Source organism: Microcaecilia unicolor, chromosome 1, assembly GCF_901765095.1.
Source record: "Microcaecilia unicolor chromosome 1, aMicUni1.1, whole genome shotgun sequence".
Classification (NCBI taxonomy): Eukaryota; Metazoa; Chordata; class Amphibia; order Gymnophiona; family Siphonopidae; genus Microcaecilia; species Microcaecilia unicolor.
Genome location: NC_044031.1, coordinates 66,980,336 through 67,003,980, shown reverse-complemented (window position 1 = coordinate 67,003,980; position 23,645 = coordinate 66,980,336). Strand labels below are relative to the sequence as shown.

General features: G+C 40.2%; 1 protein-coding gene across 3 annotated transcripts in view; it reads right to left on the bottom strand.

Moving 5' to 3' along the window:
* LOC115466700 (sodium channel protein type 5 subunit alpha-like) overlaps window positions 1–23,645 on the bottom strand; it is an 858,490-nt gene that overhangs the window by 351,952 nt on the left and 482,893 nt on the right. For all 3 annotated transcript variants that reach the window (XM_030198143.1, XM_030198128.1, XM_030198135.1), the window contains one exon: window positions 23,347–23,585. In XM_030198143.1, coding sequence (XP_030054003.1) covers window positions 23,347–23,585 — 239 coding nt within the window. The remainder of the gene's footprint in view (window positions 1–23,346; window positions 23,586–23,645) is intronic.

Here is a 23,645-nt window from a genome sequence, read left to right as displayed (position 1 = left end):
TGTTTACGATTGGTCAGTCTTGCTAATGCGGCGGACTCAGTTGGTTAATGAGCCAAGGGCTGAATGTTGGATAATGAGCCAAAGGCTGAGTTCGGCTTGGGTATACCTAAGGTTTTAAGATGTGTTGTATCTAAATAAAGCTGCGGCCAAGTTGTGCCATTTTTAAGAAAATACCATGTGTCGGGTGATTATTATTGTGTCATTACTGTAAATATCAGATAACCTATATGCCCGAGGGGTCTCGGTTGCCTATATTAATAAGCAGTTAGTCACAATGGTAATAGCTAACAACTCCCCTACTGTGTGACTTTACAAAGAAAAGAGAGTCTGAAGAGGAAGATAATAGTGCTATATTTAAAAGGCACTTTTCTTACTTTTTTACCTAATGTTTCTGTTTAAAGCAGAATATATATGCCTAATCTTTACAGAGAAATGTGCATTGTTATTTTGTTACTGAGGGACTGTGTTGATTGCTTACAGTGTGCCACAAGAGGCAGACCAGAAAGCAGAGGCAGACAGACACAAGACAAGATATGAGTGATAGGGATGGAAGAGAGGCTGTACCTCCCTTGAGGCTGCTCTTTCCCAAAACTTGTTTGTTTACAGTAATTGTAAACAGCATTTAAAGCAGCAGATCGAAGTTCTGTCGCTCTTTCTGCAACTGCATTAGCTAGACGGAGATAAGATAAAGCTTAAAGAAATCTCATCCTGTGAAGCTGCTATAACAGTAAAAATAGGCATAGCACTTTGATCATTTATGCACAGCACTGGGACATTGGTAACCAAAGTGAAGTTATAAGATCATAACATAGGAATTCTGCAACTGGATCAGGTCAGAAAGTCCATCCGGCCCAACATCCAGAATAAGAACTGGGGCGTGTGCTGCAGGTCTAATAACTGAAGGTCTAAGGACAAGGGATGGACAACCATGGTCCTTGAGGGCCACAACCCAGTTGGGTTTTCAAGATTTCCACAATAAATATGCATGAGATCTACTTGCATACAATGGAAGTAGTACATTCAAATCAATCTTATGCATATTCACTGTGGAAACCTTGAAATCCCAATGGAATTGTGGCCCTTCAGGATTGTGTTTGCCCACCCACTCCTATCTAAGGATGCAACAAACTGAGGGCTACATTAAATCCTAAATAATAATTGTACCATACCAAGTTATAGTTGCACCCCCTTGCCCCACCTGCTTAACTCCACCAATGAGAAGATGTGGTGGATTGGGATCTATTTTTGTGCCCCTTCATACTTGTGCCCTGTGTACTGTATCACTCGCACATCCCTTAGTATGCGCTGCACACATATCACACATTCCAAAAGGTATTTTGAAGTTGGGTATTTGTCCACTTGTGTTTGGTAAGTATGAACTCCCACTAAAAATCACAGGTCAGGAATCTTGGTATACTCCTAGACTCATCACTCACTCTGATCCTACAAATTCAAATACCTTCAAAAATTGTCACTATTATTTACGGCAGCTACGAAATCTCTCTCCATATATTGAAAAGATAAGTCTGACCACAGTGGTCTAAGCCATGATAACATCATGACTAGACTACTGCAATGCCCTGTACACTGGCCAAACCAAAAAGAGTTTGTATCAGCTCCAACTAATTCAGAATGCTGCAGCACGACTGATAGAAGGTTGCAAGTGGCATGACCACCTCACACCCTTCCTGCAAAAGCTACACTGGCTACCAGTACCTTTCAGGACTAAATTTTAAACTCTGTTTGATTTTCAAGTTCCTCAGACAAAGTGAACCAGAGTAATTAAAGAATGTTAGCCCTTTACACACCTTTGAAACCTCTAAGGTCCTCGCAAGGATCATCACTACATCTGTACCCTCGTCAAAAGAAATTGTACGATGTGATACCTGCCAATGAACTTTCTCAGGAGTAGCCCCCATGTGGAAATTTAAGCCTTTTGTATAAAATGAAGGCGTACTTTAGAGAATACGCCTAGGCATATTTTTTTCTGCATGGAATTTTCAGGCACTATATATAGAATCTAGCCCATAGCCCATTTCTCTGTGAGAAACACACTCTGTCTCCCTCTTTCTGGGAATATATAAACACACCGTTCCCCCTTCCCCGCTTTTTTCCTCTCTTTCTGGAAATACATCCCCCCTCCCAAAGAAACACAAACAATCTCTTTCTGAGAAATACATACTATCATTCTGACTCTCCATCAATCAAGCTCTAAGGGGCCCTTTTACTACGCATGCCTAAATGGAGTTACCGCACAGCTACCACATGGCTCTTGTGGTAATTTAATTTTTGGCGCACATCTGCTATGCGCAGCTGAAAAATAATTTTTATTTTCTGCCGTGTGTATCGGACGCACACCAAGTGGCATTTGGCATGTGTAACAATTGCTGCTAGGTCAATGGTTGGCAGTAAGGTCTTAGACCCAAAATGGACATGTGTCAATTTTCATTTTGCCAAATGTCCATTTTCGGCAAAAATATAAGAAAGGCATTTTTTGTAGGTGTGCTGAAAAATAATTCTGTGTGCGCTCAAAACATGTGTCTACATTACCGCAGGCCATTTTTCAGCGCACCTTAGTAAAAGGGCCCCTAGGGCAGTTGCTTAAACATGGCAGGTATTTCTTTCCTCATGGCCATTTTTATATAGCTATAGCATATTGAAGAGTTGAAACTAGAAAAGCTTTGTATGTGTTCATCCCTAACTCTGCAGCAAAGAACAATGTATATCCTTTTGCAGTAAAAATCTGATCTAATAGGTTTCAGCATGTTTAAGTAATGTTTTCATACACATAAAGCAAACATTTTTCTTTTATTCAACAAATTGTCGTTACCTGTTCTTTTGAGACTAGCACCCTTCACCCCACCCACCCCAGGGTTTAACCAGTCATATATAGACAACCCAAAAATCATTAACTTTACTCCTCAGTCACACACAGGCAATCTTGCAGACTGTTAACCCTATCATAGTACACCTGTTCATACCCATTTCAACCAATAAAGATGACTTTTATTCTCTGTAATAATTGTGGTGCTTTAGTTCCAAGGCAAACCATCTGAGACTTAAGGCTTGTCCTATCTGTCTTCAGCTTGCTAGTTTAAAACAGGAGCTCAGCAAATTAAAGCAGGATCTGGATGCACTTAAAGCAGCTTCAGAATCATACCAACTTCTCACCACTGCCTCAAAGGATAAAACCACCTAAGAATAGATGGTTCACGGTAGGCTCAGGCAGACTACATTATGTGGCACAGAAGCATCTGCCCTCACAAGTATTGCCCCTACAGAATTCTTTTGCTCCATTACAGCACTGTGATGTCCCTGAAAATAGAACTGAGGCGGAAGAAAAAGCAGTGAAGATGGAACGAAAAGATATGAAGGTGCCCAAAGAGTAAAGGCACCCCCAAAGCACTAATGTTGAAACTCATACCAGGAAACTGTTGCTACTAGGGGATTCCATTATCAGAGGCATTAACTTTGAACCACAGTTCAAGGGGCCATGCAAAGTGAAATGCCTTCCAGGCTCCTCAGCTACTAGAAGTACCAAGCAAATAATCTCTATAATCAGAGAAGAAACTAAGGAGTCAAACACTGATGTTGTTATTCACCTGTGAACAAACGACTTGTCCAGTAATACCCCACTTGCCGTGCAGAGAGCTTTTCAGGAGCTGGGAGAGGGGTTAAAACCTTTGATACAAACAATAGCTTTCTCTGAAGTACTACCTACCTTTGGAAAGGGAGAGAAAAGATTGCAAAGTACTGAAAATTTCAATAGCTAGCTCAAAACCTGGTGTCACAAAGAAGGTTTTAGGTAATCAGAGGATGGGGCAATACATGCAAAAATAAAAGACTATATTGTAATTATTTATTTATTTAGATTTTGCTCACACCTTTTTCAGTAGTAGCTCAAGGTGAGTTACATTCAGGTACACTGGATATTTCTCTGTCCCAGGAGGGCTCACAATCTAAGTTTGTACCTGAGGCAATGGAGGGTTAAGAGACTTGCCCAAGATCACAAGGAGCAGCAGTGGGATTTGAACCAGCCACCTCTGGATTGCAAGACCAGTGCTCTAACTACTAGGCTATTCCTCCACGGGCTGCAACTCACTGTGGCAGGAAAAGAAGTCTTTGGGGAGAAATTTAGACAATATGCTTGTAGGCATTTAAACTAGATGGCGGGGGTGGCATGTGGAGTCAGGTCACTTCAAGTGATCACCCCCAGCTAAAGCTAAAGACAAGATGTGACACTAGAAAAGAAAACAATGAAAACAACAATCTTAGTAAATCACTTCTTATCAACACAGCAGTAAGTGAGACTAAACAAAAAACTAAACAGAAGACAAAAATGCCACTGAAATGTAGATGGAAAGCGATGACCACAAATGCTCGCAGTCTAAGCAACAAAGTTCATGACCTGCAAGACCTGATGTTAGAGGAAGACTTAGACCTTGTTGCAATCACGGAGACATGGCTCAAGGATTCCCATGAATGGGATGCAAACATACCGGGCTATAATCTATTTAGGAAGGACAGAGATGGTCATAAAGCTGGAGGAGTAGCTCTGTATGTAAGAAATGATATCACAGCGACTGAAATGACAGGGGCCTGGGGAAAGGAAAAAGCGATATGGATCACCTTAAAAAGAGATGATGGAACCTCTGTCCACATGGGTGTTGTCTACAGACCTCCGAAACAATCAGAGGAACTAGATAAAGATCTGGTGACAGATATCCATAAGTTGGGAAAGAAAAGAGAGGTGCAGTTGCTGGGAGATTTCAATCTGCCAGATGTGGATTGGAACGTTCCATCTGTGGAATCAGAAAAAAGTAGAAAGATCGTGGATGCTTTTCAAAGTGCTCTGCTCAGACAAATGGTGATGGAAGCCATGAGAGAGGAAGCAACACTGGATCTGGTGCTCACAAATGGGAATAGTGTGTCAAATGTCCGAGTGGGTGCCCACCTGGGCAGCAGTGACCATCAAACAGTTTGGTTTGATGTAACAGCTGAAGGTGGGGGCAGCCAGTCAAAACTCAAAGTCCTGGACTTCAACCATGCTGACTTTAGCAAACTGGGGGAATACCTGAGGAAGGAGCTGATGGGCTGGGGGAACATACGAGAAGTGGAAGGGCAGTGGTCCAGGCTGAAAGAAGCTATAAATATAGCCACAAACCTTTATGTAAGGAGAGTAAATAAAAGCAAGAGAAAAAGGAAATCGATATGGTTCTCCAAGCAAGTGGCTGAGAAAATAAAGGCTAAACAGTTCGCGTTCATGAAATACAGAAAAACTCAAGAAGAGGAACACGGAGAGGAATACCGGATGAAACTGAAAGAAGCCAAAAGAGAGATACGTCTGGCAAAAGCGCAAGAACAAATGGCTAGAAATGTAAAGAGGGGTGAAAAAATTTCTTCAGGTATATTAGTGAAAGGAGGAAGACTAAAAATGGAATTGTGAGACTGAAAGATGCTGCGAACCGCTATGTGGATAATGATGAAGGAAAAGCAAATTTGCTAAACAAGTACATTTGTTCTACTTTCACTGAAGAAAATCCTGGAAAAGGACCACGATTGATTGGCAAAAGTACATATGAGAATGGAGCGGATATAGCACCGTTCACGGAAGCGAGTGTGTATCAACAACTTGAAAATCTAAAGGTGGATAAAGCCATGGGACCGGACGGGATCCACCCCAGGATACTGTGGGAGCTCAGAGAGGTTCTGGCGGGTCCTCTAAATGATTTGTTTAATAAATTCTTGGAGACGGGAGAGGTTCCGTGGGATTGGAGAACAGCGGATGTGGTCCCTCTTCACAAAAGTGGTGATAGGGAAGAAGCTGGAAACTACAGGCCGGTAAGCCTCACTTCGGTTATTGGAAAAGTAATGAAAGCGATGCTAAAGGAAAGGATAGTGAATTTCCTGGAAGCCAATAAGTTGTAAGATCCAAGACAACATGGTTTTACCAAAGGTAAATTGTGCCAAACAAATCTCACTGAATCCTTTTTTTTTTTTTAATTACATTTGTACCCCGCACTTTCCCACTCATGGCAGGCTCAATGCGGCAGGCAATGGAGGGTTAAGTGACTTGCCCAGTCACAAGGAGCTGCCTGTGCTGGGAATTGAACTCAGTTCCTCAGTTCCCCAGGACCAAAGTCCACCACCCTAACCACTAGGCCACTCCTCCACTCCACTCCACTCCACTCCTTTGACTAGGTGACCGGAGAATTGAATCAGGAACATGCTATAGATGTAATTTACTTAGATTTCAGCAAAGCTTTTGACGTGGTTCCCCACAGGAGGCTCTTGAATAAACTTGACAGGCTGGAGATAGGACTGAACATGGTGAATTGGATTAGGAACTGGTTGATGGACAGACGCCAGAGGGTGATGGTAAATGGAATTCACTCGGATGAGGGAAAGGTGAGTAGTGGAGTGCCTCAGGGATTGGTGCTGGGGCCGATTCTGTTCAATATATTTGTGAGTGACATTGCCGAAGGGTTAGAAGGTAAAGTTTGGCTTTTTGCGGCTGACACCAAGATTTGTAACAGAGTGGACACCCCGGAGGGAGTGGAAAACATGAAAAAGGATCTGCAGAAGCTAGAAGAATGGTCTAATGTTTGGCAATTAAAATTGAAATGCAAAGAAATGCAAAGTGATGCACTTAAGGAGTAGAAATCCATGGGAGACATATGTGTTAGGAGGTGAGAGTCTGATATGTACAGACAGGGAGAAGGATCTTAAGGTGATAGTATCTGAGGATCTGAAGGCGACAAAACAGTGTGACAAGGTGGTGGCCGTAGCCAGAAAGTTGCTAGGTTTTATAGACAGAGGTGTGACCAGCAGAAGAAAGGAGGTGTTGATGCCCCTGTACAAGTCATTGGTGAGGCCCCACCTGGAGTAATGAGTTCAGTTTTGGAGGCCGTATCTTCCTAAGGATGTTAAAAAAATTGAAGTGGTGCAAAGAAAAGCTACAAATATGGTATGGGATTTGCGTTACAAAATGTATGAGGAGAGACTTGCTAACTTGAACATGTCCACCCTGGAGGAAAGGAGAAACAGGGGTGATAAGATATAGTCGTTCAAATATTTGAAAGGTATTAATCTGCAAATGAACCTGTTCCAGAGATGGGAAGGTGGTAGAACTAGAGGACATGAAATGAGGTTGAAGGGGGGCGCAGATCAAGAAAAATGTCAGAAAGTATTTTTTCACGGAGAGAGTGGTGGATACTTGGAATGCCCTCCTGCGGGAAGTGATAGAGATGAAAACAGTAACGGAATTCAAAAATGCGTGGGATAAACATAAAATAATCCTATTCGGAAGGAATGGATCCTCAGAAGTTTAGTGGAGATTGGGTGGCAGCACTGGTAGTTGGGAGGCGAGGCTAGTACTGGGCATACTTCTACGGTCTGTGTATAAAGTAGTGCATATGAGTTTATCTTGTTGGGCAGACTGGATGGACCGTACAGGTCTTTTTCTGCCGTCACCTATTATGTTACTATTACTTAGTGTGTTCTTTCACAGCTACTACTACTACTACTTAACATTTCTAAAGCGCTACTAGGGTTATGCAGCGCTGTACAGTTTAACAAAGAAGGACAGCTCTGTCCTACATGTACCTCCACCCTTCCCCAACCCACTTGGATCATTGCTAAATAATTTTTAGTATTTTTTGGAGTTTATATTCAGAGCAAATTGTGTTCCTGGGGCAGGGAACACATCCTGAGAACAATGGCCCAGAATATAGCACTGTAAACGTTTTGAAAAACAGTAGCAACAAAACAGTATGAAATACTGAAATACATTCATAAGAGTTGCCATACTGGGACAGACTGAAGGGGAAAGGGAAATGGGATTTGATATACTGCCTTTCTGTGGTTTTTGATACTACATTCAAAGTGGTTTACATAGTACATACAGGTACTTATTTGGCAATGGAGGGTTAAGTGACTTGCCCAGAGTCACAAGCAGCTGCAGTGGGAAGTTAACCCAATTCCCCAGGATCAAAGTCCACTACTCTAACCAATAGGCTACTCCTCCACTCCAGATCCATGAAGCCCAGCATCCCATTTCCAATAGTGGCCAATCCAGGTTACAAGTACCTGGCAAGATCCCAAGATCCTAGAAATAAGCAGTGAATTTTCCCCAAGTCCATCTTAATAACAGCTTATGGACTTTTCTTTTAGGAAGTTACTGAAACCTTTTTTAAACCTCGCTAAGTTGAGGGGATCCAAGATGGCATAGCAGTTAGATGCTCGTGATTCTAGATCCCGTATTTCTTTTTTATGTCGGCAAGGTTCTTGCCGCTTTTCTACCTTTAATGATGCCTAAGAGAAAGGGGAAGATTCCTGCAGCTGCCTGACAGCCTTCAACCTCTGAATCATGGAAAGCTGTTATTACGGGCTTCATATTGACCTCTCAGGCCACAACACTAGGGAGAGCTTGGACAATGGGAATGAAGTTTCACTCAGCACACAAGGGCAGGTGCCTCCTCAACAGCTGTGAGACTTGGCGTCGGCGGGGTCACAGCAACTGACGGAAGCGGCAACAGTGGAAGGACCCAAGGGCATGCAGCAGACTCTTCATGGCAGGATCCAGTGAATGGTATGCTGGATCTGAGACCTAGTGTTGAGGAGCAACAGAGAAGTAATTTTGGAGGGGCATTTTGCCCAGTTTCATCTGTTCCTTCCTTGAAAAAGCTGGCAGAAGTGACTCTGGAGAACATTTGGACAGCCTTGGACTCTATTGGGTAGGTGCTGGGACATCAATACACACAAAGAGTTGGCAAATGAGAGAAAATCTTACATACTCATTCTCAGAAGGTTACTGCATTGGAAAATAAGATTCAGCAGTCCCAAGCCTTACAATTAAGTATGACTCAGGACAAGCTGTTGGTTCATCGTAGGTTGGAAAACTTTTATAACTATGTTAGACACTTAAATTTGCATATTTTATTTATTTATTTATGGCATTTATATCCCACAGTATTCCCACCCAGAGGCAGGCTCAATGTGGCGTACATTACTTAAGCAAACTTAAATGGCGTACATTAATTAAGCAAACATTAATTCAAAATACAATATTCAGAGTTGTGAAAGGGAAAGAGAAATAGCATAGAAGGGAAAGGGAGAGATGAGAAGGTGACATTTGTCACTAGGATAGCCAATTTTCCTAAACTCCTAACTATGTCTCCAAAAGATCTGTTTTACAGATTTTTGAAGAAAAACTTAAATTATTGTGAGACTGGTTTTCCACCTCAGCATAAGATTTACTATTTACCTGTACCCTAGACAATGTTCAAGCTCCCCAGATGCTGCCTCAATTGTAGATGATAGCTTGAATATCACACAAATATTAGAGCGTTCTACTCAGGAAGTGGTTGCAAGATCAACTTTACTGGTGACATTTGTACTCCATCAAGATAAAGAGGCCTTGCTACGTCTTTTCTTCAGGCTCTCAGATTCTACCTTTCTTGGAGGGAAAGTGTTTTTCCTGATATTTCTATATAGACACAACAACATAGGAAGAAGTTTATACACTTAAATCCTATGTTATTTCTTTAGGCGTTAGGTTCCAATTGAGATTTCCCTGTAAATGTATAATTTTTCTGTTCAACTGCAATTTTTATTAGAAGGTAGAGGGATTTCTTTGTCAGCCCATTTATCCTCCTTTTAATAAACAACTCCCTTGGTAGTTTCAGTTGGATCTCTCTCTCTCTCTCTCTCTCTCTTTTTCCTTTTAATAACCAATTCATTTGGATCTCCTCTCAGGTATGGTCTAATCTACCCTAATTATTTAATTTTTCCTCTTTTTTTTGTGTGTGTGTTCCAAGTTTATTGAACTTTTTGTTTCTTTCGGTAATTATGTCTTGTTCTTTTCCAAAATTTTCGTGATGTAAATTGTAATGTTTATTAATAAAAAAAAAAGTAAAAAAAAAAAGAAACTCCACTAAGATAACTGCTTTTACCACGTTCTCTAGCAACTAATTCCAGAGTTTAATTACACATTGAGTGAAGAAATATTTTCTCAGATTTGTTTTAAATGTACTACTTTGTAGATTCATCGCATGCCCCCTAGTCCTAGTATTTTTGAAAATAGCAAACAAGCAATTCACTTCTACCCATTCCACTACACTCATTTTATAGACCTCTATCATATCTCCGCTCAGGCGTCTTTTCTCCAAGCTGAAGAACTCTAGCCAGTTTAGCCTTTCCTCATAGGAAAGTCGTCCCATCTCCTTTATCATTTTTGTCACCCTTCTCTGCACCTTTTCTAATTCCACTATATATATTTTGAGATGCGGTAACCAGAATTGCACACAGTATTCGAGGAAAGGCCACACCATGGAGCAATACAAAGGCATTATAATGTCCTCATTTTTGTTTTCCATTCCTTTCCTAATAATACATAACATTCTATTTGCTTCTTAGCTACCCTTGCACACTGAGCAAAGGGTTTGAACGTATCATCTATGATGACACCTAGATCCCTTTCATGGTCTCTGACTCCTAATGTGGAACCTGCAAATTCAACCAAGCAACTATTTAAAACAGCAACCCCCAAAACAGAACCAGCCTTGCCAGTCACAAAATTAAATGTCTCCATCAAGACCTACAGATAGTCCCATCAGCTAATGAAGAGAATACTCCCTCTTCCTCAACATGTACATCAATCTGGGACTCATTCAACCAGGTCACAGAGGAAGTTGTTGAAAAAATTCTGAAAGGCCTATGGCCTAGAACCTGTCCTCTTGATCCCTTCCCAGCAAAGATAGTACAACGAACGAGCATAGGCCTTATCAAAGGGGCCACAAAAATTGTTAACACCTCTCTTGTGGAAGGGCAGCTGCCAACAACAATAAAAAGAGCTGTGGTGCGCCCCCTACTGAAAAAGAGCTCACTCGACCAGGACAAGCTCAAAAACTACCAACCAATCTCTAACATTCCTTTCCTAGCAAACTTATAGAAAAGACAGTGTGCATTCAAGTTAACGACTGGCTAGTTGAAAGTAACTGGCTAGACCCATGTCAATCTGGCTTCAGACCTGGGTATGGAACAGAGACAGTCTTGCATCCCTTCTTGATGAACTGCACAGAAATCATGACAAGGGATCTGCCTTGATACTAGTGTTGCTGGATTTCGCAGCCACCTTCAACACTGTGGATCATAATATCATGCTTACAAGACTGGCAGAAACAGGTATCAGTGGCACAGTACTTACATGGTTCAAATCCTGTTTGCCAGACAGACAACAATCAGTTCTGTTCAGCAACAGCACACTATTGCCTTGGACACTAAACTGTGGACTGCCACAGGTATCCATACTGTCTCCCATTTTATTTAATATCCACCTCAAGCCTCTGGCTGAGCTGCTTTGGTCGATGGGACACAAAATTCTACATCTATGCTGATGATGTGCAACTACTCATACCCACTGAGCCAGATCTACCCACAGCTCTGAGTAACACAGTAACATAGTAGATGATGGCAGAAAAAGACCTGCACAGTCCATCCAGTCTGCCCAACAAGATAAACTCATATGGGCTACTTTTTGTGTATACCTTACCTTGATTTGTACCTGTCCTTTTCAGGGCACAGACCGTATAAGTCTGCCCAGCACTATCCCCGCCTCCTAACCACTAGCCCCGCCTCCCACCACCGGTACTGGCACAGACCGTATAAGTCTGCCCAGCACTATCCCCGCCTCCTAACCACCAGTCCCGCCTCCCACCACCGGCTCTGGCACAGACCGTATAAGTCTGCCCAGTACCATCCCCGCCTCCCGCCACCGGCTCTGCAACCCAATCTCCGCTAAACTCCTTAGGATCCATTCCTTCTGAACAGGATTCCTTTATGTTTATCCCACGCATGTTTGAATTCCATTACCGTTTTCATTTCCACCACCTCCTGCGGGAGGGCATTCCAAGCATCCACTACTCTCTCTGTGAAAAAATACTTCCTGACATTTTTCTTGAGTCTGCCCCCCCTTCAATCTCATTTCATGTCCTCTCGTTCTATCGCCTTCGCATCTCCGGAAAAGGTTCGTTTGCGGATTAATACCTTTCAAATATATGAACATCTGTATCATATCACCCCTGTTTCTCCTTTCCTCCAGGGTATACATGATCAGGTCAGCAAGTCTCTCCTCATACGTCTTGTAACGCAAATCCCATACCATTTTTGTAGCTTTTATTTGCACCGCTTCAATTTATTTACTTTCTTAGCAAGATACGGCCTCCAAAACTGAACACAAAATTCTACATCTATGCTGATGATATGCAACTACTCATACCCACTGAGCCAGATCTACCCACAGCTCTGAGTAAACTGTCTGTCTGCCTACCTGCAACACAGGAATGGGCAAACAACAACAAACTCTGCCTGAACCCAAGCAAAACAGAGATTTTTTTAGGTACCTAACACAAGTGGACAAATACTGGACTTCAAAATGCCTTTGGGAAGTATGAACTCCCCATAAAATCACAGGTCAGGAATCACTATTATACTTACATTGTACTATATCTCCGTTATTTGAATTTCAGTGCTGTTAAATGTGTATATTTTTGATCCTGTTTCATGGTAGTCTTATTAGGTTTCAATTTGCTTATTAGGTTTATACTTGTACATTTTACTATTGTTATGCTATTAAAAAAAATTGTGTTTGATGTTAAACTGTACCTACTGTATACCGCCTTGGGTGAATTTCTTTCTTAAAGGTGGTTAATAAATCCCAATAACTAAATAAATATTATAGAATACCATAATTTGTGTGTGTATCTTTAGCAACCGAGACACAAGCATTTACAACTGATCTGTGGGCCCCTTTTACTAAGCTGTGTAGGTGCCTACATGCGCCCAACTTGCGCCAAATTGGAGTTACTGCCTGGTTACCGTGTGGCCCTTGTGGTAATTTCAATTTTGACACACGTCCGCTAGCTTCTGAAAAATATTTTTTATTTTCTGGTGCGCATAGCGGACGCGCGCCAAGTGGCATCTGACATGCGTAGGTCATTACCATTAGGTCTATGGTTGGCGGTAAGGTTTCAGACCAAAAATGGACATGCGGCAATTTTGATTTTGCCGCATGTCCATTTTCAACAAAAAAAGAACTTTTTTTACAGGTGCGCTTAAAAATTATTCTGCGCGCGGCCAAAACCCATGCCTATACTATCGCAGGCCATTTTCCAGCGCTCCTTTGTAAAAAGACCGCTATGGCTGTTTTAAGTGGTCATATCTAAAATATGTCTGTGTATTTGCCATGCTACGCTAGTATTCTGTAAAGCAAAATAGGTGCTCAGATCTGTACACAGCTCAAGCTGCTGTTAAAGCAGAGCCGTGTGACTGCAGAACAATAAGCACATCTCCCCTTTAGCAATCTTTTGAGCTCATTTTCGAAGGAGATCGCTGGCCATCTTCCGACACAAATCGGGAGATGTCCGGCGATCTCCTGATCCCGGCCAAATCGGTATAATCGAAAGCCGATTTTGGCTGGCGCCAACTGCTTTTCGTTGCAGAGCCGGCCAACCTTCAAGGCAGGGTACAGAAGGCGGGATGGGACGGGGAGGGAGCGTGGTTACAAGATGGCCACCTTCACCCCATAATGGAAAAAAGATGGCCGGATCAGACGAGCATTTCGCCGGCTGCACTTGGTCCATATCTTTTTAGGACCAAGTCACAAAAAAGTGCCCCAATTGACCAGATGACCACCGGAGGGAATCGGGGATCACCTCCCCTTACTTCCCCAATGTCTTCTGTGTACTTCTCTACATCTGGGCAGAATAGCTAATAGCCACATTACCGCTGATTTTAATATGCTACTGCTACTTATCATTTCTACAGCACTACTAGACATATGCAGTGCTGTACATATTAACCCCAAAATTCTATGAATGGCACTTAAAATTGCACATGCAAATTTGGGCGCACACCCAATTTGCGCATAATTAAAAATTGATTTGGCATTGTTGGAAAAGTGACAAAATCACAAATTGTAAGTTCTTATATTATTAGACATGTCTAATTCATTAACATTCATAAAAGATTGGGATGTATTAAGTAAATTAATACAAGATTCCATGGCACCAGTAAAAATGAAATCTAAATAAAAAAAGAGCCTATCAGGCTTATTTTTGAAAGAGAAGGGCACCCATCTTTCAACACAAATCGCAAGATGGGCGTCCTTCTCACTGGGTCACCCAAATTGGCATAGTCAAAAGTGATTTTGGGCATCCTCAACTGCTTTCCATTGCGGAGTCAACCAAAGTTCAAGGGGGCGTTTTGGAGGTGTAGCGAAGGCGGGACTGGGGCATGCCTAACACATAGGCGTCCTCGACCAATAATGGAAAAAAGAATGGCGTCCCTGATGAACACTTGGATGACTTTACCTGGTCCTTTTTTTCTTACGACCAAGCCACAAAAAGGTGCCCTAAATGACCAGATGACCACCGGACGGAATCAGGGATGACCTCCCCTTACTCCCCCAGTGGTCACTAACCCCCTCCCACCCTCAAAAAAATAAAAAAAAAATATTTTTCCAGCCTCAAATATCATACCCAGCTCCATGACAGCAGTATGCAGGTCCCTGGAGCAGTTTTAGTGGGTGCAGTGCACTTCAGGCAGGCAGACCCAAGCACATCCCCCCCCCCCCCACCTGTTACACTTGTGGTGGTAAATGTGAGCCCTTCAAAACCCACCAGAAACCCACTGTAGCCACATGTAGGTGCCCCCTTCATCCAAAGGCTATGGTAGTTCTTAACAGTTGTGGGGAGTGGGTTTTGGGGGGTCAGCACACAAGGCAAGGAAGCTATGCACCTGGGAGCAATTTGTGAAGTCCACTGCAGTGCCCCCTAGGGTGCCCGGTTGGTGTCCTGGCATGTCAGGGGGACCAGTGCACTACGAATGCTGGCTCCTCCCACGACCAAATGGCTTGGATTTTGTTCGTTTCTGAGATGGGCGTCCTCGGTTTCCATTAGGGCCGAAAATCGGGGACGGCTATCTCTAAGGTCGACCTAAATTTCACGATTTGGGCGTCCCCGACCGTATTATCGAAATGAAAGATGGACGCTCATCTTGTTTCGATAATGTGGGTTTCCCCGCCCCTTCGTCGGGATGTCCTGCGAGGATGTCCTCAGGAAAAATTTGGCGCCCCTTTCGATTATGCCCCTCAATCCATCTAGTTCAATAAACACATCCTATGGAACAGACAAAAATATAAGTAGAGATGATTTCCAATGTAATTTATTTTCTAAATTTTCTTTCAAGCTAAGACTCTAGAAATATACAATAAAAAGACTAAAATAACTACTATGGAAATCTAATATCAACTGATCTTTTCGATATCAAACGTATTTTCAATATAGACAACACCCTCTTAGATACCCAGGCTATTACTACCTCCAACAAATCTGCTCCATTTGCTGCCCAATTAGCTAAATATTTTGAGCAGAAAATCACAAAATTAGAGATAACATTATAATGTTTAAAGGAGACCCTATGATATTCATGACTGAACTGACACACAACCTCAGTGGTATCAAAACTGATATTCTCCCCCCCTTCATTTTCTGTGATGAAATCTTTTCTATTGAAATATTCATCTGTGTACTGGATTCCTGCCCTAGTTTTTCTATTAAAAGCTGCACCTGACCTGTTTATAGAGGGGTACTTTTACTAAAGTGCGCTGAAAATGGGCTGCGGTAGTGTAGGCGCATTATATGGATGCACACGGATCCATTTTTCAGCACACCTGTAAAAAAGGCCTTTTTAAAATTTTTGCCGAAAAAAGATTTGCAGCAAAATAAAAATTGGCGTGCATCCATTTTGGGTCTCAGATCTTACCGCCCAGCCATTGACTTAGTGGTAAGATCTCTCGCGTTAACCATGCGGTAATCACCTACGCATGCCCAAGTCAGAGTTACCGCCTGATTTTCACCGTATGCCAGAAAATAAAATATATTTTCTGGTGCACGTAGCGGATGCGTGTCGTAAATGAAATTACCACTTGGGCCATATGGGGGCTCATTTTCAAAGCACTTAGCCTCCCAAAGTTCCATAGAAACCTATGGAACTTAGCCTCCCAAAGTGCTTTGAAAATATGCCTCATGGTAGCCGGGCGGTAACTCCAAATTGATGTGCGTTGGGAGCACGTAGGCGCCTATGCAGCTTAGTAAAAGGGCCCCAGAATCCCTAAGATCGCATATCTCTGTTTTGCTATCCTTAGGTCATTTCCCTGCAGAAAAAGGATCCATAATAATAACCCCATCCCTAAAAATTGCCTGGCAAAAATAAACGATGTAACAAATTACAGGCCAGTGCCACTTATCTCTTTACTAGTAAAGGTGATTGAGGGCATAGTCTCTCACCAACTCATAAATTGTCTGTCCTCCTTTTTCCTTCTTCACTATACACAATCTGGCTTCAGACCCAATTTCAGTATGGGAACAGTCCTAACCAGATTAATTACTAATTTCAGGAAAGAAATCAGCCTAGACAGGAAGATCATCCTTATGCAATTTGATATGTCAAGCAGGGGCGTAGCCAGACTTCAGCGGAAGGGGGGGTCCAGAGCCCGAGGAGAGGGGGCACATTTTAGCCCCCCCGTGCCGCCGACCCCCCCCCCCCCCCCCCCCCCGCCATTGCCGAACCCCCCCCCCCACCGCCGACACCACCACCAACTTTGACCCCCCCCTGCCGACAACCCTCTCGACCCCCCTCCCTCCGCCAACCCTCCCCCGCCATCGCCTCCCTTTGCTGGTGGTGGACCCAAACCCCCGCCAGCCGAGGTCCTCTTCTTCCTTCGTTCTGTTTCTGAGTCTGCCAATGCTGACTTACACTAGTATGTCACCTTGGTGCCATGATACCATTAGAGAATTAGCACTGGGGTGCCAAAATGTCATCTGCAAAAATCTTAAAATTAATCTGCATTCCTCAACGAAGTTTACAAAAAGTGTACAGTTTGCAAGCACTCCCTTGACATCAGTGAATTCACAGACCAAAGAACTGGCAAGAGATTTATTCTGCGGCATTCTTCCTCCTGCAACTCCAGTAATGTAATTTATGCAATTATCTGCTCATGCAATAAAATATATATTGGCAAAACCACCAGACTAGTGAAAACTAGGATAATTGAACACAGAAGCTGTATCAAACACCAAGTTCAATCAGCACCACTGACAGAACACTGGATGATTGAAAAATCACACTATCGAAGACAAAGTTTTTTGTAGTTAAGCATTTCAATAAAAGATGGCGCCAAGGGGACTTAAACACTTTACTGAACAGAGAGGAGCAGAGATTTATTTTCTATTTTAACAGCTTAACACCAAATGGAAAAAATTTGGAAATTGATTATAGTGTCTTTCTCTGAAAACACAATAGCCAATTAGCATATTATGCCACTCAGTCAGTAGGACTCTTCCACAGATCCTCTGTTTTCCATGCGATATTGCATTTTTATCATTATCAGAACGTTTATGCATTTTTATGACATTTAAGTTCTTAGTAAAATTTATGACATTCTAATTTAACATTTAGTATCAATTATATGATTATTGATCATTCATGTATTTTCATGGTATTATTATGTTTCTAACAAGATTAACCATATTCTATTTCATTATTCAGTACTTCAGTATTGATAAGTTGATGTTTTAGTTGAAATGTATAGTTTACATACATTTTTTATTACTATTATTTAGCAATTTTGGAATGACATAAGGAATATTTTTCCTTTAAATGTAACCAGACACTTTAAATGTTTTTTGTATGTCTCCATAAATATGATCATGAGCATGTCTAATTTCTATTATATTCGGTACATTTATTGTTTTCTTTTTTAGTACTTTTTACATATTTTTATGAATTTAAGTTCTGATTTCTATTACTTAAAATTTGACCATCGTAATTCATGTAATTTGGAGTATTACGTAGTTCATTTACCTCTTAAATTTTTTTTTATAGTTCTATTTCATATTACTCATTTAGATCATAATGTATTTATCCAATTATTTATTTTTCAACAAAAACATTTTTTATTTGATCATTATTTCTATTATGTTTACTCAACATTTTTGTAGGTACTTATTAAAAAAATTCTTTCCAATATGCAGAGTGCTATTTAGTTTGTTCACTTTCCAAAATTCTTTTTTCATATCACACATAAGACTATAATATATTATTACTTAAGACCATAATATGCTTATTCAATTATTTATTTTTTTATTCACAAATTAAAAAAAAAACTTTTTAATTTGACCATCATTTGACAATGTTTACCCATTATTCTCCAAGTATTCATTATTTATCCTTTTGTTTACCAAAACATTTTTCCAACATGTCATTACATTACATATTTTCACTATGTTCAAATATATGCTCTGATTTCATCTTTTTGTAAATTGGCAATCACCCAATAATGTCGAATTTTGTTACATCACACTTATATAATTCATCATAATCAGAGTTTAAAACACAATTCATTTCCGTAGAAAGATTTGGTCATTATTTTCAATTGTAGCTTTTCATCTACAACTCCATTTCATTTGGAGGCACCCGCATGTTGTATATATGCAATGCCATTCAAATATTCATACTGACGTCATTTCCTCCTCCAACCCCTTTAAATGACAGCTACTTCAAACATTCGGTTTGTACTATTGACGTCATTTCAGCGCATTGCCGTCGTGGCACTCGATAGCTGACTCCTTAATTCTTTAGCTTGAAGGGTAATATACATTTTTTATACATCAAGAAGTATTTAGGATAACGTTCTGAAACTGCCATTTTCGATACTAGCAGCCAGCTTGTAGCTGTTATACAATGTTTTTTTCCGTTATACAATGTATATATGTACATTTCGTTTGGCGCCTTTTTCAAAAAACACACTCTGATTACATCTTTTGATTAAACACTTAGGCAATCCGTTCCTCATGTTTTCATCTATTTTTAAGTATATTTTTGGCACATGTGTCATATTAGAAATCTAAGTATACTGTTTACACTTTTATCGCTTTTATTTAGCAATAAAGTTGACCTCAGGTGCAACATTAGCTAATTATAGAATAGTAAGGACCGTTAGCTCTATTGGAACAGACACTCTGTCTTATACTATTAGTACTCAATTTTGAATTGTTGCATTTCATCATTCATAATCATATTTAGCAAGGCACATGTCAGCAACTCAATCGTTCTGCACAATCATACACTCTCTAACTATCACCAATCCGGACGCACTACCAAACACTTTTGAGCAGGATCAATTTTTATGTAAAACACTTCATTTGATTTATATTATATATAATTCTCTTGGGTTATAAAAACAAAGTATTTTTAATTGCACAAACACAACTGGTCACATAATTTTTCACAGTTTGTAAATACGGTCTAATATCCATCCAATAATTTTTCATATTTTTGAAATATGGTCCATTAGCTATCCATCAATGAGATCAATATTCATAACTAGCACTTACCACATTTTTTCTACCATCAAGATAGCATTCTATTAACATACTCTTTAACAATATGACAATACTCTATCACATCATGGTAGGCTTTTTTAGATTTTTGGTCTTAAATGTTTTCTTAGTATTTCATCTATTTTTTTTCAGAAGTTCCTTAATCACATTTATCTTTGGTTTCCGATCAAGTGACAACCGAAGAAGGTACTCCTTGTATGCATATATTCATCATTTTTAAAATGTTTATTAACAAACTTTTATGTTGCTTGCTCTTAAGCAAAATACACAAAGTCACATTATTTATAAACTTCTTATTAAATTTTGAAAATATCAATTTTATATAAAAAATGTTCCATATGAATTACCAAAGATTATTTATTACTTTTTATTTTGAATTTCTGTTCATCATATATATCCTGCACATTCATTATTATTATTTTTTCAATATATATATATATATATATATACTTTTTCTTAATTACTCATTTTCCATTTAATTTAATTTTTACTGAATTTTTTTAACTCACTCAAACACTCCAAAATTCATAGTCTGGTTACCACAAAACAAATTACATTTTTAAGTATGTTTTGATTTAAAGTTGTCCTGATCAATTGATTTTTCAACAATCATAGATTTTAAACAAATTTATTTTTTTCATTTATAGATATGTTTTATGTTCAATCCATATAATATCAAGAATTGTTCTCTGTACATATGTCACTGTGTTTCATATATGTTCCATTATGAATATTTTAATTCAATTTTTTATTTCTTATCTTCAATCGTCTACTCATTGTATTTCATTTTGTTTGACCCCTGATGCAGGCTTTGATGCTGAAACACGGCTGTGTCAGGTCGTTTTTTGATTATCAATAAAGTTTATTGAATTTCCTCCATATTTGTCCTCACTTTTTCATTTCCATTGTCTTTGATTTGCGTGAGGATTTTCCACCCCGCTTTTTGTTGCCCGTTCAATCCCTTTCAACAACGTATCCATCGATGAATTGATTAGTGTTTCAGGACTACAATCTTTTCTAAAGCCATGCTCATACACATCCAAAACATAGTCATCAAATCTGTCCAACTGGCACCACACTACTTGTTCAATAAATTTCCCTAATACAGAAATATTCAAAATAGGATGAAACAAAGCACAATCATTTTAAGGCAAAGTAATCTCTTTTTAGAATGGGCTGACTGAAGCAAATTGTTATTTATTTATTGGGATGTAGTAATTGCCATTATGAAGAGATTCACCCAAGGCAGTGTACAGCTCAACATAAAACTTTAACAGCATAACAATAGCAAAATGACCAAATATAAGCATACATACAGTTAACAAGGTGAACGTGGAGATAGCAAATTGAATTCTTGCAATAGAGCTGACATGATACAGTAGTAGGGGACTTCTATATAAAAATCAGCGCTGAAAAAAAAATCACTATTCTATAAGGGCAGGCACGGTTTGTAGAATTGCGCTTAAATGCTGGGGCCATACGTAAAGTTAGGTACAGCCATTTGCACCAACGGAAATGTGGTGTAAATGACTGCACCTAAGCTTACATGCGGAGCCCCAATTACGCATATAATTCAAAACCATGCCTATGCTCCATCCCAAAATGCCTATGATCCTCCCATTTTTGAGACACGTGTAAAATGTAGGTATGGATCCCACACCTAAATTTACATGCATACACAATAATTAAATCTAATTAGTGCCAATAAAAAGCCAATTATTGGCACTAATTTATTTTATTTTGTTACATTTGTACCCCGCGCTTTCCCACTCATTATTCAATTAAATTCTGCATGCAAATTGGGAGTGCACCTAAATTTGCATGCAGAATTTTTGGCAGGTTTTATAGTATCAGGGGGTTAACAACACTGTAAAGCAATCATGTATCAGAAGTGTGATAACTGTTGGGACAATATGAATGATTCAGTATAGCTGGGAAAATACATTTTTCCTCTGTACCAAATATTAAATCTTCAAAAATGAATGATACCATAATAGGCAGCATGGAGGAGCATTCATATAACATCATATGATCCTCATAATGTCAGCACAATACAAATAAAAAACTTAATATGCACGCATTAGAACATTCAAATAACCCGACAGCTGAGAGGAGGCAAGTACAAATGAGACATATAGACAGGACCAGATGGTATCTAGTAAGATACCACTATTTAAAGAAGCCCAATTCAAATCTAGAAGAGAACTGACCTCCCTATCAGATGATGAGGTGAACCTAGGAGTGGCTGACCTGCAACCATTCGTAAACATAGGACTATATTCGCGGTATCCTATCCCAAGCATCCAGGCCTCTAAAGTATCTACCATTTTCAATTCAGCAGTAATTTTATCTATGTTGACAGCAGCTATTCAAAAAGAAGAAGAATTAAAACTATTTCAATCCACAGAGCAAGTCTCCATAGGAAGCTAGTCATAATCCAGCAGTGGGGTTGCCCTAGAGTGAAAACCTAACAGACTCTACAGATGAATGTGGCCTGGCTTTGCATAAGCTCTTCAGTGGTGAATTGCCCGAGGAGACCTCACTCATTTGGCCTTCAATCTCCAGCAACGTGGTGGTAAACCTCCAGCACTGGGATGGGCCATCTTTGGCATCTCTGAGCGCAGGAGCAGGAAGTGATTAGTGACCTTTTGTGCAGCAAGTCACCTTGCCATAGCCAGCAGGAGAGAGGAAGAGAGACTGTATCCCTCTCTCACACCTGCTTGTGGTTCGGCAGCTAAGCCCTCCCCTCCCCCATGTTTACTTGTTGTAAAGACATCTTTCTCCCCTCCAGAGGTCGCCACTGCCCTTCCCACTGCCATATTCAACCCTTGTGCTCTTAAGTTAATGCCTTGAGAATTGGGTAATCCTGGATGCATCCTTAATTGCAGCCAATTCCTTTGCAGCAAACTCTGAGGTTCCAGATGGGTTGCCTTAGGTATAAGGTAGAACATGTATTGTAGGGAAAGGGAAAGGAAAGGGACTTGATATACCGCCTTTCTGTGGTTTTTTTGCAACTACATTCAAAGGGGTTTACATAGTATATACAAGTAGTTTTTTGTACCTGGGGCTATGGAGGGTTAAGTGACTTGCCCAGAGTCACAATGAGCTGCAGTGGGAATCAAACCCAGTTCTCCAGGATCAAAGTCCACTGCACTAACCACTAGGCTATTCCTCCACTCCTCCACTACTGAATGAAAGTGATGTTGATGTGATTAACAAGTGTGAAAAAGTGCACTATGTTAAGGGATATCAATAAGCAGGATTGACAAGTGTAGGGTTTATTGAAGATAATTGTCTCTTGATTCTCCTATATAGGGAGAGCTAGCTTAGGGGTGGATGGGAGAGGGGTCAGCAGGGAAGGAAGAAGTCAGGAGGAAGAAATATAGCTACTTAAAGATGCCAGAACCTCTGCAAGTGAAAGGAAAGGGGGTGGGGGTTCTTATTATTTATTTTTTCTTTATAGGATATATGGAGGTAAAGTCTGCAGATTAATCAAGAAGATATTAAGAGAGAAGAACATACAGATAAGAACTGTTTAGAATCTCGGAATCAATCCAAGTTTAGCTATTATGCATTCAGCATTCCAAATCAAAAGTGTGTGCTGTTGGGGACCAGTTGGTACTACAATATCCAAACATTTGCATATCCCTCATGTTATAAGACCAATTCCTTAAAAATGACAGTGGGGATGTTTCTGTGAGAGGAAATGCAATTATCAAGCAAGGCCCTGGACCTATTCCCCGATGCAGTCGCAATGTATAATAAATGTAAATTTTTCTTCTTTTGAGAAACTAACATATTTGAAGGATCTATAGCTAGAATGTTCTTTGTAATACATAGTAATTCCCAACTTTAACAGTACTGCATTTTAGCAAGTGTCACTTACCTGGTTGCCTACTGTAAGCATATTGGAAAACTCTTCTGACATTTTGTGGTATTCCAAGGACATGAAGAGGGTGTTCAACACAATGCAGATGGTGATGGCCAAGTCAATAAATGGATCCATGATAACAAACTTGACTTTATTCTTGATTTCTATCCACAGTGAACAACAGTCCCAAATAAAATACACCTCTGCAAAGTTTGTCCAACATGGATGGCATTTCCGATGGGATTCTTCCAGTTCTAGAAAAAAATGTGTAACACCCATTAAACCACATTATTGCTTTACATTTCTTCCTTAAA